General features: G+C 51.0%; 2 protein-coding genes across 2 annotated transcripts; both read right to left on the bottom strand.

The window, feature by feature from the left end:
* Positions 1-214: 214 nt before the first annotated feature.
* On the bottom strand, positions 215-1,547 carry HOXB1 (homeobox B1). The gene is made up of 2 exons (XM_030840008.2): positions 980-1,547; positions 215-543 (listed from the first exon to the last, which is right to left on the bottom strand). Exons 1-2 carry the CDS (start codon positions 1,545-1,547, stop codon positions 215-217), a joined length of 897 nt encoding a protein of 298 aa, XP_030695868.1.
* A 9,745-nt stretch (positions 1,548-11,292) lies between these two features.
* On the bottom strand, positions 11,293-13,150 carry HOXB2 (homeobox B2). Its single transcript, XM_030839735.3, has 2 exons — positions 12,772-13,150; positions 11,293-12,002 (listed from the first exon to the last, which is right to left on the bottom strand). Exons 1-2 carry the CDS (start codon positions 13,148-13,150, stop codon positions 11,320-11,322), a joined length of 1,062 nt encoding a protein of 353 aa, XP_030695595.1. The 3' UTR covers positions 11,293-11,319.
* Between the last annotated feature and the right edge of the window lie 1,451 nt (positions 13,151-14,601).

The following is a 14,601-nucleotide window of genomic DNA, read 5'->3' on the forward strand; positions in this document are numbered from 1 at the left end:
GGTCCTCCGGTAGGCTCCCCAGCCATCAGCACCTTGCCCAGACCGGAGAAAAGGGGTCCCCCATTCCTCCCCAGAGCAGCTGTAAACTGGCGCCCCAGCCTTGGTGAGGATCGCCTGAGTAGTAAAGCCGAGGCCCAGGGTTAGGGAGAGCAGAGGAGAGGGCTGGACGGCGGCGCTCGGGTGCCGCGGAGCCCCGTCGGTTGGGAAGTTTAGTTCAGGAGGTGACGGAGCTGGGCGAAGCTTCCGGCGAGGTGCACGTGGACTGGTCGGAGGCGTCTCCAGCTGCCTCCTTGGGACAGCCTGAAGGGGCTGGGGGCACCCGGCCTCCCTCCCGTTCGCGCTTCTTCTGCTTCATGCGCCGGTTCTGGAACCAAATCTTGACCTGCGTCTCGTTGAGCTCCAGGGTGGCGGCGATCTCCACCCTCCGGGCCCGGCTCAGGTACTTGTTGAAATGGAACTCCTTCTCCAGCTCGGTCAGCTGCCGCGTGGTGAAGTTGGTTCGGAGGCCACCGGGCGCGCCCAGGCCCAGCTCCGACACCTTCGCTAGGGGCGGGGCGAGAGAAAGGCCACGTCAGTTCTCTCACCTCTTTCTCTTTCCCCTCCCCTCCCCCTTGGCCAGCTCCGCACCCCCATTCACCACGCTGTCCCGCTTCAGCTCTTGAAGCACCAAGCACCCCTCCAGGTGACCTGGATCAGCCTCCCCACGCTCCCATCCCCCATCCCTCCGCAGGACACCGGGTCCTGGGCCTGAGCTGGGCACACAGATCCGGAAGTGCGGGTATGTGTGGAGACTTACTCTTAATGGGAACCGGGCACTCACTGGGTGGGGAGAGCCCACCTGATCTGAGACCGGGCAGAGTGCTCTTACCTGCCTCTACCCGGCGGCGCAGAGACAGGAACCCAGCCCAGGACACCTCAGTGCAGAAGCAGCAGAGCCGCTCTGAGCCCCAGAGAGGGGGTAGCCACCTCTGAGCCCTACCTGTCTTGGGTGGATTCCTCTTAACCTTCATCCAGTCAAAGGTCCGGGCTGTGGGGAGGCTGGTTTCTGACGGGCAGGGCGACTCCTTGTCCTCGGAGAGGAGCTCAGCATAGGCCGGTGCAAAGTTCCCTGTCTGCTCGTTCCCGTAAGGGGGCTGCGGCGGAGGGTATGGCCCCGGGCCCGTCCCAGCAGTTCCATAGCCGTCGGACAAGGCCCCTAGCTGGGCCCCATAGCTTGAAGGATGAAAATAGCCTCCATCTCCTTCCGGCTGGCCCAGAGGGTAGTACTGAGAAGGCCCGTAGCTGGGGCTGCAGGCAGTCGGGGCGTACCCTGAGGTCCCGGAGCTGGGGAAGGGCACCCCTAACGCCGAGGGCGGGTGCTGGGCCGGATAGCCTGAGTTCTGCTGGAGCGCAGGGCTGGGCAGCCCCCCACCATAGCGGGTCTCGCCTGCATAGCTGTCAACAGAGGGAGCCGAGCTGGGGGGGATAGAGGTAGGGGCGCTGTAGGCGCTGGGTGCCCGGTTACAGAGTGGGTACTCTAAGAAGGAGTTCATCCTATTATAGTCCATGCGTCGAGGCCGCAGGAGGGTCGGCCCGTTTGGGGGAGACACCCTCTTGCCCTACAACCTTTCCGCAGTATGTCACAGCGCCGAAGCTTGCATCCATGGCCTAACCCAGCTCGCCTGGGCCAGGGCTCCCCCAGGAAGGGGGTAGGGAGTGGGGGTGGAGGGGCGCATGTGATCTCTCCCAGACCAATGGGCGCAGCGGGCCAGAGTTTGGCAGCCCCAGCGCCCATCCATCACCCCCCGAGCATTAGCATGACAAAGACACTTCAATCACCCGCAGCCCATCCATCTGAGGGTGACGTGGAAGCGTCAAAAACATCTTTCTTCAAAGACTTTTGGAAAGAAGGGACCAGAGGGAGAGGGGGGAAAAGTTAGAGGAATATTCAGGACTTTCCTCCCCTCCCAACCCCCAAGGCCTTCAATAGCCTCCTAGGTTATTAGATTTGGACAAATTCAACCCAGCTGCCCTTCATTCTTCCCACCCCCCCACCCAAAGGAGCCTTCCCCCCTCACCAAGTCTGTAGACCAGGAGATGGGGAATCCAGGCTTCTTTGCCCAGAACTCCCGCTCTGAGTTTCTTTCTCCCAATTTGGGGTGATGGGCTAGGACAGCCGAGTGAGGTATGTTATTTTGGGCCAAATGGATGACTGTGAAAGAAGAGGGTGGAAAAACACCTAAGGGTGTGAGGCAGGGCCCAGAATCTAGAGGAAGAGTTAAGTGAGGGGTGGGAAACTGGCATATCAAGGAGCAAGACAAGATGACAGAAATGTGGAGAGGATGAGAAATGCCCCGCTCCTCTCTCCATCTCTCCGCATAACCACTCTCTCCTCATTCACACATGCATTTCTCTCCCTCGGCTTCTTTTTGTATTCTCTCTGTCTCAATCCATCTCTCTGTTCGTCCGTCTCTCTCCATATTTATATTCGTTCCCTACCTATCCATCAGCTCATTTCTCTGGATGTATTTATCCTCTCTCTAGCCATCCATAGCTGTAGCTGGCTCACTCACTCAGACTCAGATAACCCCCCGTATCTCTCCAGAGAGTCACAAGGAGCACAGAGCTAGGTAATGTTTACTTACAGGTGAAGAGGAGGGAATTTTTATTCTCTTTCTGAAGTGATTAAAACTAGCGTAGTGCATTCTTCTGGTTCCTTCCTACCCCACAGCACACACACACACACCCAAGCCTCAAATCCATAAATTCAATACCAATTACATCTTAAAGATGACTCAAGTTTCTGAGGACTTTCTAGAATAGGTCAAAGGAGTTTGCTTAGAGAACGGGAGCTCCGGGCTCAGGAGCGGGGTCTCACGCCTTTCTGCTCCGTGTGTCTGTTGGGTTAGGGCTGGGGGAGGAGAGGAGAACAGGAAGTGGTTCCTTCACTCTATTCAGACACGGATGGAACTGGAAGGGAAGCTCTTAGGTAGAGCCCATTGATTCTCCTCCTCCAGACTCCGAGGACAAGAGCTTGGCGCAATCTAACACCCACGCTCATTTGTAACCTGTCAGGGTGTCTGCCTGGCCGGAGGCCTGGGGCCGGGGCTAGGGCAAGTCCAGGAGGGCAAGAGTTCAGGGGAGGATCTCTGTAAACAATTGAGCTGAGGAGAGGAAGGGGAAGCAGGTGGGACAGGTCCAGAGAGGACCCTCAAAACTTCTCAGGTTTCCCTACCCTGAGAAGGCAGGGTGGGTACTCATCCCTCTGCAAGGAGGCCCAAAGTTGTCCCTCTCAGTCACTGTGTCGCTCCCTCTCTCTGTTTCCCAGTCCCCTCATTTTGCCTGTCCTCTCCTACTTTGTGTCTCTATCACCAGAATCACAGTGCCTTTCTCTTTTCTTAATAACTGTAAGCCTTGCTTAGCCCTCAGCTATGAAAGAGCTTAGAGCATTTCACAGGACCCCTGCCCCCCTCCCTCCTCACGGGTACTCTGCTTCAGACCCTGCCTCAGAGCAGGACAAGTTGGGGGGAGGGGACCAGCTGGCAACTCCTTTAAGAGAGATGCAATGGGGGAGGGTGAGAGAATGTTCAGTGCAAAGGGATGAGGGCGGACAAAGGAAAGGAGAATTGAGGTGGGGGGTGGGGGCGGCCTACAGAGGGATTGAAGAGAAAAGGAGTGTTGAGGTGAGAACAAGATTTCTTTCTATTTCCCCTTTTGGGTTTGTAGATGCTCCCAACAGTTTCCTCTCACTTTAAGATGTTCTCCACAGAGGCATTTGGAGAAGAGGGAAGTAGGGAACCAGGGTTTCTCTTCAAACCCCAAATCTGAGCTAGGTCTATATCTGACCTGGCTGTCCTGCTTCTGGGAGACTTGGGACTCCACTTTCCACCTTTCCCTCAATCCAGGGAGAACCTCCTCCCCTCATCCCTCGCCCTCCTAATTAAGGGAACAATTTGAGGTCTAAAGGGGGAAGTAAACTCCAAATCAGTTTAATAAAAGAGTAGAAATCATTCTGGGAGTTGGGGAAATGCAGTCTCCCTAGTAACAGCTGAAGTCACCAATAGTCTATTATAAAGAGTAGAAGGAAGGGGGCGGAGAAAATGTGCCTCAAGTTATATTGTCAAGTGCAGTGGTTGCTTTGGTCTCAGCTCTCCCAATTCACTCTGCTCTCCAATTCATCCCTGAGCCTTGCTACCTTCTCTTGTGTAGCAGAAAGATAAAAACTTTTCAGATTTCCTGGTGGCTCTCCCAGCCCCAGCAGAAAAGACTGGGAGAAAAAGCAACATGGGACCATAGGTTCCCAAGTCTCTTCCTCCTTAAAAGAAACTCCACTGGCCTCTGGCCTGCGGAGAAACCCTATGGAGCCCGGATTCCTTGCTAAGCCCATAGCTGAGTGCAACACAAAACAAACAAACAAACAATGTAATCCACATCTGGAGTAATCTATGGCCTATAGGATTATCTGGTTGACCAAATTAAAGTCACCAGAGATGGTCTGGGTAGATCCAACACCAAAGTGAAATATAGTTGATTTCCTCTTTTCTATAATCTATTTAGACATATAGGAGAGCAAGGAAAACACAGACATGTTTAGTACTGAAATGATCTTTGAGAGATGCTGACCCCTGTACCACTAAGGCAGGGAGACCATTCTAATCAGAATGGGGAAGTGTTAGAAGTTTGCACCTACTTCTGGCCTTTTCTATGGAGGAAGCTGCTTTAGCTGGGGGTTGGCAGAATCAATCTAACAGTTCTTTCATTAGGCCCTTAAGTGCCTCTCTGCCTGCTCTCCCCAGCCCAGATCTTGAAGACCAAAGTCCAAGATCAAAGATTGGAACTTAAGAATTTAAAAGATATTCAGGGTTATAATTTTTTTCTCCATAAGAAATGGTTTCTTGTTGCTGTTTTGGGGGAGGATGCAATCTGAATTCAGTGCTGTTTGTTTTACTACAAGCTCATTAAAATGTCACAAATCTGGTTGAGAACCATAGGCTATGAGTGGTGCATAATGTACTGGGAAGACTATTAGTTTTGGGGCCAGAATACTTGGGTTCAAATCCTTGCTTGGCCATTCCTTAGCATTATGATCCTGGACAAGTTCCCCGGTTTCTCTGAATCTCAGCCTCAGAGAAGAAGAATGGGTTTAATACTGCTTACTTCACTGCATTGTTAGTAGGATTAAAGCAAACAAGAAAATATAAACCATAGAGAACTCTGTAAGTGTATGATATTGGCATTCCATGCACAGTCTGAAATAGTGAGTCAGTCTTCGGTTTTTTAATATAACTAGCATATTAAAATATGGAAATATGTGATAGGGAAATAGCACATGTGCTATGTATTTATGTAACATATCACCATATATTGTACAACATGTACTTTATCATATGCAAATTTCATTGAGAATCAGAAGGCTGGCTCCGTTTAGGCAAAGGATTTTCGTCCAAACTGAAGAGTTTTTTTGAAAAGTAAAGCCTACTATTGTATCATCTGTAACACATCTAAATGATTAAAACCGCAGCAGAAAGATTTCAGGTTGGGTATTAGCCAGAACTTCCTAACCTTCCAAATTTTGGAGAAAAGTTTTCTAGATGTTTTCTCTCTTCCCTTGAAGGGTTTAGCTTAGAAACTGTCCTTGCCAAGGTAGGGGTTGAACCTGACTTCTGTGATGTCAGAATAGGATATAAACTTTCACCTGGAGGGAAAAGTAAGTCAGAGAGTCGGGATGTTTCTAAAAGGAAAGATTAGAGAAACATGAAGAATTGAAATAACTTTCTACTTAATTGGGTCTATCCAGGTATGGTGGTTGCAGCTAAACTACCCACGGTGGAGAACTTACTGAACACCCATCAAGGTGAATTTATATCTGAATGACTGTCCAGACTGTGATTTTTCTGTGGTGGTTGGGAATTAGAGAAGGTTTTAGGAAGGCACTTTTACTGTTGACTCTCCTCAGAGGAGGAAGCAGTTTGTTAGATCTCCTTCAGGCACCAGATATCTGCCTCACCACTGAGTATGGAGAGGGATGGGGGTGGGGGAGCAGGAGGGCCGAGCTGGGCTGGAGAGGTCAGTGGAGGATTTGGGCCACACCAGCCATAGCAGGTGAAAGGAATGATGTAGGGCCCGAGAGTCTCCTTTCTGCAAACTGAGGACATGTACTTGATAGACCATATTTCAGGAAGATGTACAGTGGGGCCAGCGAGTGTTTGTCAGAGACCTGGAGGAAAGGTGGGCAGGGGGTTCAGCAGAGCTCTTTAGGGAGACCCAGAATTTGTACCTATGCTCTGATACCCTAGCAACCAGATAAAACCTGACTACAGGGGACTTTTAAAGTCTAGTACACTGGGAATTCCCCGGAGGCCCAGGGGTTAGGACTCCATACTTCTGCTACAGAGGGCAGGGGATCGATCCCTGGTCCTGGTCCGGAAACTAAGATCCCACGTGCCTCGTGGAGTGCCCAAAATAAATAAATAAACATTTTAAAAAATAAATAAAGTCTAATACACCATGGCAAAGAAGTTTGGTGCCTCTTTTTGTATAAAACGTCCTACTCTTTTTCAAACAAGAGTAAACATAACCAAATGCTGGGGAAGGTGGCAGAGAATGAAAGCCAGGGGAAAACTTGGCTAGGACACTTTTTTGGGTTTTGTTTTGTTTTCATTTATTTTTATTTTTTTAATTAACTGTTTTTAAAAAGAAAAGTTTAATTAAAGACCAAGTTTAGTTCAGAAACAATGTTCATCAGGCAATAAATTAAGCACCCTGTGTAGTGGACCGGAAATTCTATTTCTCTGCTGCCTTTACAGGAGTAGCATCACAAAGGTGAAACTGGTAGCATGTGATGCTCAAGTACTTGGTTCACACCTTCCTGAGTGTCGTGTCTCCTGTACCCAGCTCAGGGCACATAGTGGATGCTCATTAAACACCAGGAGGAAGCGACTCTGGGGTCTTGATGGAGGAGTGAGAGTCAGCCTGCAGGATCCCGAGACTTAAAAGGGCCGACCCTTGAAATAAAGAACACTGTCTAGCTACAGATGGTTCAGAGCTCCCTGTATGATGCTTATTCTCCTCTCTTAGCCCATCGAAATTTGCATTCTTGGTCCTCCTACTGTGGGAAAATCCAGCATCGCTGAAGTGTTGTCCAAATACTACAAACTGCATCACATTAAATTGAAGAATGTCATTTCTGAAGCCACAGCAGAACTGGTAACACTTTTAACTACTTTATTGGGACTTTTTAGGACACTTCTTAATACTCATATTCATTGAATACCTGGCACCTGGCCCACAGCACTACAACCAGCTACATGCTTGTTGAAAAGATTTCTCTCCCTGCTTTTAAACAGTGATCGGGGCATGACTGTTTGTGTAAAGATACAAATTAAAATTTGTTAAAATGGCTGTACCAGATACTTGGGACGTGGGTTATCCTCAAACATCACAAGTCACCACCTCCATTTAAAAGCACACGATACCAGCCATAATAAATATGTGATACATTGTTTGTGAAGACTAATGAATATACTTTCGGCATATACTGATGCAGAGAACATTAGAGGCATTTAGTTCTTCCATTTATTTTATAGTTGGAGAAACTGAGGTCCAGAAAGGGGAAGGGACTTACCCAGGCGTAAGTTAAAAAAAAAAAATTAATGACTCATGGTTATCATGATTGCAAATAATTCCTCAATCTAACGGTCTTTTGCTTTCACCATAATATTAATGGGCCATTCTTCTTCAAAGAATGACTCACCAAGAGCAGGGCAGACTGACCAGCAGCTTTCAGGACTGCTCTGAAGCCTTCCCACTCCAACCACAGCCAGTTTATAACCAGTCTGTGCTACATACCACTCAAGAGGAGTCCTGCCCCATCAGGATAGGATAAGTGAGCACAGCCACCTGGCCCTGCCCTCTAACCTGCCATCACTGGGGGGTCTGCTGCCTTATCTGGGAAACCATCCTCTTCTCCTTCCTTCTCCATAGCCAGCCTGGAAAACTCAGGTTAAAGGGGATGACCCTAGAGTTGAAACAAGGAAAAGGAGCTAATTTGGAACACAGGCATCCTGAATCCTGGCCCCTTATGAATCCTGGCCCCTTATGAATCCTGGATTGCCAGGCATTCCTTTGAATTTAAAATTGGTTGGGATAGAAAAGAGGAGTCATTTCCTTTTGGAAATACCTTGCCTCTTTGTTCTGCTCTGGTGGCATCAGAGATGGTGAGTTTCGTGAAACATGGGACAGAAGAAAGAGAGAGAGGCTGTGTGTTGCCTGTGAAAAGAGTTCTAACTCCTCTCTAATGATCAGTCAAGGGAAATGCTGGATCTCCTGATTCCCTGACTTGGTTGCTTCTCACCCCCAGGACACACAAAGTACCTAGATCTAAACAGGTAGATCGAGCCTTTCGTTGGGCCCTCCACTCACTTTGGCAGGGAGGATCAGGGAATGATGCAGCCTCAGGCAGGAGCTGAAATTCAGTGCCCTTTGGGCCACTGGTTTAGGTTGGGGTAGATTGCAAGGCAGTGGCCAGGTAAAGTGGGTCAAAAATTCCTAAGCATGGGAGGAAGGCAGGAAGAAAGGTGGCATTATGATCCAGCAGTACTTAAACTTTCATGTGCATATAGATTACTTGGGAATCTGCTGAATTGAGATTTTGATTCAGAAGATTTGGAGTGGGGCCTAAGATTCTGCATTTCTAACTATCCCACAGATACTGCTGATGCTGCTGGTCCATCAAGTCTCTTAGAGAACCGGAACCTCAGAGGCCCCTGAGTACTGCAGACCAAGCCGTGAATCCTCTCCAGCGGAGCAGACCCTGCATTTTTGGCATTGATCAAGGGTGCTCTCCTTTTGACCAAAGAAAGCTGGAAGGTGGGCAATCAGCAAGGTCCTTCTGATATTCTTGCTCTTTGCTACAGCTGAAAGAGCATTTTTAACTAGACCAAATTATCTAGTTTGGCTGTCCACAGAAATCAAAACCCCAGCTGAAATGTCTTTATTTTGTTGGCGTAGAGATAGCCATGTGCTGTGATTTTAAAGATGTTAAACACTGTCCATGGGCATATTTTATGGAGGAATAAACACACAGCCCAATGAGATGTATAGTGTGGTTTTAATATATTATATGTTCACTTATTTATGGGGAAAATAAACACACAAGCCAATAAGCTGTGTATTATTACTTTAATATATTGAATTTATTTCATACCTATATATTTTACGAGGGAAAATAAACTAATAAGATACATGATATCATTATTAATAACACATCTAATTGTTCTATATTAATTTACTTATGAAAGAAATAAGTGCAATTTAATGTGACATAACATTATTTAATGCAGGAGATGAATTCTATATTAAGACAGTTTAAGGGATTAAATTCCAGAGGAATAAGATGTGTGTGCTTCCCACACTGAGGGACCAGGTTAAAAAAATATGCAAGGGCCTGTCTAGTCCTATATGTCACGACCTATGTCGGCTCCTGGCTTTTCCTGACAGTTGTTGCCTCTCGGTGCCTGGTACTCCAAGTCCCCGTCCTGCTGGTTCAGGGGAAAGTCTGGGAGGCCTGGGAAATAAACTGCTTTTCAAGAACGGCAGCATCTGCTGGGGAGGTAGCCCTGCGGTGTCTGTTTCTGAGCCCGAGAAATATTAAATAAACCTAAGGAGGATGGATGGCTTTCCAGGGCCCTTTAAATCTCCACGTTCCCCGGAACAAACCAGGAGGCAGATGGGGCGATCGATCCTTGCTTCCCGCTTACCGGGTTTGCAAGAAGCCTGGCAAGGTGCGGTGGGGGGTAGGCGATAGTGTTGAGATGGCAAATGAACTTGTGGGCAAAGACAGGTACGTCTGCACGTGGAGAAAGCTCTGGCCGGGCATCAAATCCCAGAGCGAAGGATCAAAAGTCAGATTCGGCGACGCAGACCCGGGCCAACAAGATCCGTCGTTCGCCCCCTCCCACTCCCACCCCCTCGCGGACCCTCCGTCCATCTCGCGTCCTTAGCATCCGTTGGGCTGATTTTTTTAAACAATACAAAAACCAAAAGGAGGCTCCCTGGCTTCTTTTCTTCACTGGCATCTGGACGATCCGGACAGGCGAAGGTGGGTGCGGGGACGGTGCCCGGGGCTGGCCCCGCGCATCCCGAGGCGGCCGTCATGGCGGCCACAATCTCTTCCCTCGCCCTCCCTGCCGCCCGGCCCCAGCGCCATTTTGAGCATCTTCCTTGCTTTCCTGTCTCCCTCCCGCGTTCCTCGCTCCTCCTTCGCTGCCTGCAGGCCAAGCGCCTCCCAACGCAGCCCGGGCTTCCCGGGGCTTGTCGCCCGGCAGCTCTTCGGACGCTCCTCCCAACTCCAGGTGCCTTAGGGTGACTGAGGGGCCCGAAGAGCATTGGTGCCCGGACCCCGCTACATTTTCCACCCGGTCTCCTTTCTTGTCCACTTGGAGGTCAGTTACCATCCCTGGGCACAGGCGCTGCTTCCCAAGAAAACTCCCGACCGCACTCCACTACTTGGCCCTGCCCACGACCCCAGGAGTCGGGTCCCCAGGCGTCCTGGGAAAAGCTCCTCCACCCCGCTTGGGGCAGAGGCGAGAAGCCTAGGAAACCCTAGGACCCCTCCCAATCTAGCTGAACCTCTGCGCCTCCCACCGCGACCCCGAAGCCTCTTCTCTTGGCACCCACTTCAGTCGGCAGCGCACCCTCTCCCCCTACCTTTATTTTTAAGCAGAGCCAAAGGTTATCTGTTACGGGGTGGCAACAAACGCCCACTCTCGTCAGAGCTGCGGGCGGCCAAATAGGACCCCTTTTGTACCATCCGGGCTTAGTCGGCCCAGGGCCAGACAAACCTGGCGCTGGTCCTGAGGGAGTGAGGGCCGGCCTAGGGGGTGCGGGGAGGAAAGGGGCTGGGTCCCAACACAAACACTCGTTTTCGTATCATAAAGACATTTATTTAATCTATGAAAATAATGTACAATAAATACTTTTCCCTTTTCCTATTATTAAAGAATTTTAATAAATAATCTACGATCTAAAACTTAAAAAAAAGAGGAAAATAGGTTCCTCTAGTTCCTTTTAAGAAAGCACCCCCCCGCCCCCGCGCCAGAGTTTAATTATTCCTGAGATTTCGTTGGAAGGACTCTACCAAACGGATTTTTTCTGTGTGATTTTTAAAAGACGCCCGAGTGCCCAATATTTTAAAGAGAGAAGAAAGGAAGTGGATTAAACGGTAATTCAATAATACCTGAATTTTAGCAAAACACATAAAGAAGTCTACACGGCTTGGGGAGGGGATCCTCGGCAGCCGAGGGAGGCGGGGGTCGAGGGCCGGGAGGAGGAAGCGGGTTATTAGGAGAACTGCAGGTCGATGGCACAGAGGGTGCTGGTGAAGAAGTCCAGCTCTTCTTCGGAAAAGGGAACCGGGCTGTCAAGGGAGCCCTGGAGGCTGGGGGAGAGGCCTCCGGACAGCTGGAGACAGGAGTCGGCCGCGAAGAAGCTGAGGTCGGGCAGGAAAGGTGAATCCTGTCGCTCCGGGAAGACGTCTTCTGGCAACGGCTCCGACCCCAGCCCTCCCGCCCCGCGCAGCGCGCCGCCCGGCCTCCGCGCGCCCGCGTCCTCCACGCGAGCTGCCAAAGGCCGGGGTCCCGAGGCGCTAGGAGGCCCCGGCGCGACCTCGGGCGGGTGACAGCAGGCTTCCCGAACCGCCTGCGAGGCGGTGGGGCGGCCCGGGCTGGCCACGGGCTCCTCGGCGGGCTCGCCGGTGTCCTTCGGCGCGCCGGCGCAGGCTGGCTCCCCGTCGGGCGGCTCTCGGTGCTGCGTCTGCCGCTTGTGCTTCATGCGCCTATTCTGGAACCACACTTTGACCTGCCTCTCGGTGAGGTCCAGCAAGGCCGCTATCTCCACGCGGCGCGGCCGGCACAGGTACTTGTTAAAGTGGAATTCCTTCTCCAGCTCCAGCAACTGCGTGTTGGTGTAAGCAGTGCGCAGCCTGCGCGCCCCGCCGCCCGCGGCCTCCTGCAGTCCCGGCCCAGCTGCAGGGAAAGCGGGCTGGGCGTCAACGCTGGCCGTGTCCTTAGCCCAACCTCGACTTGGTTGAAATAAAAACCACCCCATCAGCCCAAAACAATAGCAGCAGCACCCCCGCCCTTACCGCTTACCAAAGCGGCTCGCTCCCAAGGCTCTGGCCTTCTTTCCCGTCCCTGTCTCGCCTCCAGACTCGGCCCGGGTCAGGGCAAAGCATTCAGAGAGCCGCCCACGAGCCACGCATGGGGTAGGAAGCTGTTCCCTTTCTCCCCCAGAACCTCAGAGCCCCCTCCCAGGTCCTCTGAATGGACCCCTAATTTCGGCACTTTCCAACTCAGCCTGGGGAGAGGGTTCATAAAGAAAGATTGTTCCTCACCTCCTTTCCTCCCTAGCTCCCTAGGTCTCAAAATCTCCCTCTTCTCCTAGAGCTGGGGTAGATGGGACCGAATCTTTTCCTGCCTCCAGATTCGACCCCAGCCAACAACACTCCTCCACACAGATAAAGGTGAACCTCAATCAAATCCCTTTCTTCTAGCAGAAAAAAAATGCTCTTCCCCAACCAGCTTCCAAAATCTGCTGTAGAAAGAAAAAAAAAAAAAAAAAAGTGCAGGCAGCGGCCAGGCCTGAACCCCAGCGGTCTTTTCTGCTTCCTTGTCCCTGGAACCGACGGGGGCAAGGAACCCCAACAGGCTCGCCAGCTTTTCTACCTCCCCCATCGCTCCTTCTCCCCCTTTCTTTCTAGCTGCCCCTCACCCCATCCCTACCGCGCTTACCGACCTGCGGGCGATCCGACCCCGGAGGCCGGGACGGAGGAGGCGGCCGGGGGAGACGTGGCGGATTGGCTGGGTTTCTTGGCGGATTTCTTCTCTTTCATCCAGGGGAACTCAGGAGCCAGGGGGGCAGCGGGGAACGGCGGCGGCGGCAGAGCGGGCCCATCTTCAGCTCGCTTTTGGCTCCCGGGTCTCTGAAGGGTGGAGGCGCCGGGCTGGAGGCTGGGGAAGGTTTGCTCGAAAGGAGGAGGAGGAGGAATTAATGTCGACTCCTTGATTGATGAAGTTTGAAATGTCTCCAAGACAGCGGGGAAGGAAGTCAGACACTCGGCGAGCGATGGCTGGCTGTTTATAAACCCAATCTCCCTCTCAAATTCAAAATTCATGGCTTTCAATGGTGGGGGAGGGGGCCTGCTGGGGGGGCGTCAGGAGGGAGGATCGGAAGGGACCCCCCCTCCTGCCCCCCCCAGGTCTGTGTGATGGAGCGATTTTGGGAGGGGAAGATTTTGCTTTTTTTTTTTTTTAATTTTGGGCCTTTATAATTGTATATTGCTGATAAATACAAGCGTATGGGGACTCTCTCTATTAAACCCAGGACTCCGGCGAAATTGCAGGGAATTCATGGTCACGGGACCGGCCTTGGCCAATCGCTTGTCTGGGCCTGGTGGAAAACAGAGAGCGTTATTTGCTTTAATTGATTCAAAAACTGTAGAGGACCATGACCTGGACACCATGAACCCCCCAGTCCTACACTCCCTCTCCGCATGACTCACTTTCTCCAGAAAAGCTAAAGGAACCTTTTCCTCATCCCCTTCAGAGGATGGGAGGTTCTGGAATCCCAGGAAACAAGAGAACCTAAGGGAGAAATCGTCCTCTTCTGCAAATATTTTTAATAGAGTAAATTAAAGCTTTCTTTACAAGGCCAGCAGCATTCTCTTCCCCTCCCCCCCCCCAAAGAAGCTGAGTGAGGATCTCAATGTGAGAGGAAGAGGTAGTAAAAAGAGGCTTTCGCCTTTGGGAAAGGTCGGTGTTACCGTGCAGCAAGGAAGAGATTTGCAAGCATCAGCAGCGCTATCCCCAACCCACCCCCCAAAACAACAGATAAATCTTGGGAAATCGACAAGCACTCCTAGGCTGACACAGAGGGGTGAGAGAGATAGTGAGGGGCCCTTTTGCACCTCTGGCCTACATAGCTGTGTGGTCTCAGTTGCCTTCTCTGCCCAGCATTTGCAGCACTACCCCTGCCCCTATGTCTACCTGCCTCCTCACCTGGAGGCATCTGCACTCCTATATGACACCCCCAACAGACAGGGTCTAAGATGCATATGCACCCACCCACTCAAGCCTCAAGCCTGTATCTGCATCTATATCCAGCAACAGGAACAAGAACCAAGGTAGCCACCGATTCAACTTAGAGAACTCTCAAACCTCAGGTCAATGTATGGGTTGGAGGTGGGGCTTTTCCCTCAGGAATCCCCCTGCCATTTTTGCCATTGTATTAATTAATATCCCTGACAAGGTAGAATTCCCTAAACATGGAGGGGGTGAAAAAATAATGACTACTGAGACGATATTCCATTTCTGGCCCCTGGGGGGAATTGTTGTTGTTTATTTCTTTTCAGAGGATCAAGATAGTGTGAACTTTAGGGAGTGCTGTAATTTACGGGAGGGAAGGGATACAAGACTCAGGGCCCCAAGCAATCGGTGGGAAACTAGATCTCAAAACAGAAAATGAAAAGTCGATCTGGGGTAAGATTTTTAAATAAGTGGGTCAGAGGGACCGAGAGGAGATGAGGTGATCAATCTTAGCCCCCTGACAGCTCCCTCGGATGGCATC

Source organism: Globicephala melas, chromosome 20 (genome assembly GCF_963455315.2).
Source record: "Globicephala melas chromosome 20, mGloMel1.2, whole genome shotgun sequence".
In the NCBI taxonomy this organism is placed as follows: Eukaryota; Metazoa; Chordata; class Mammalia; order Artiodactyla; family Delphinidae; genus Globicephala; species Globicephala melas.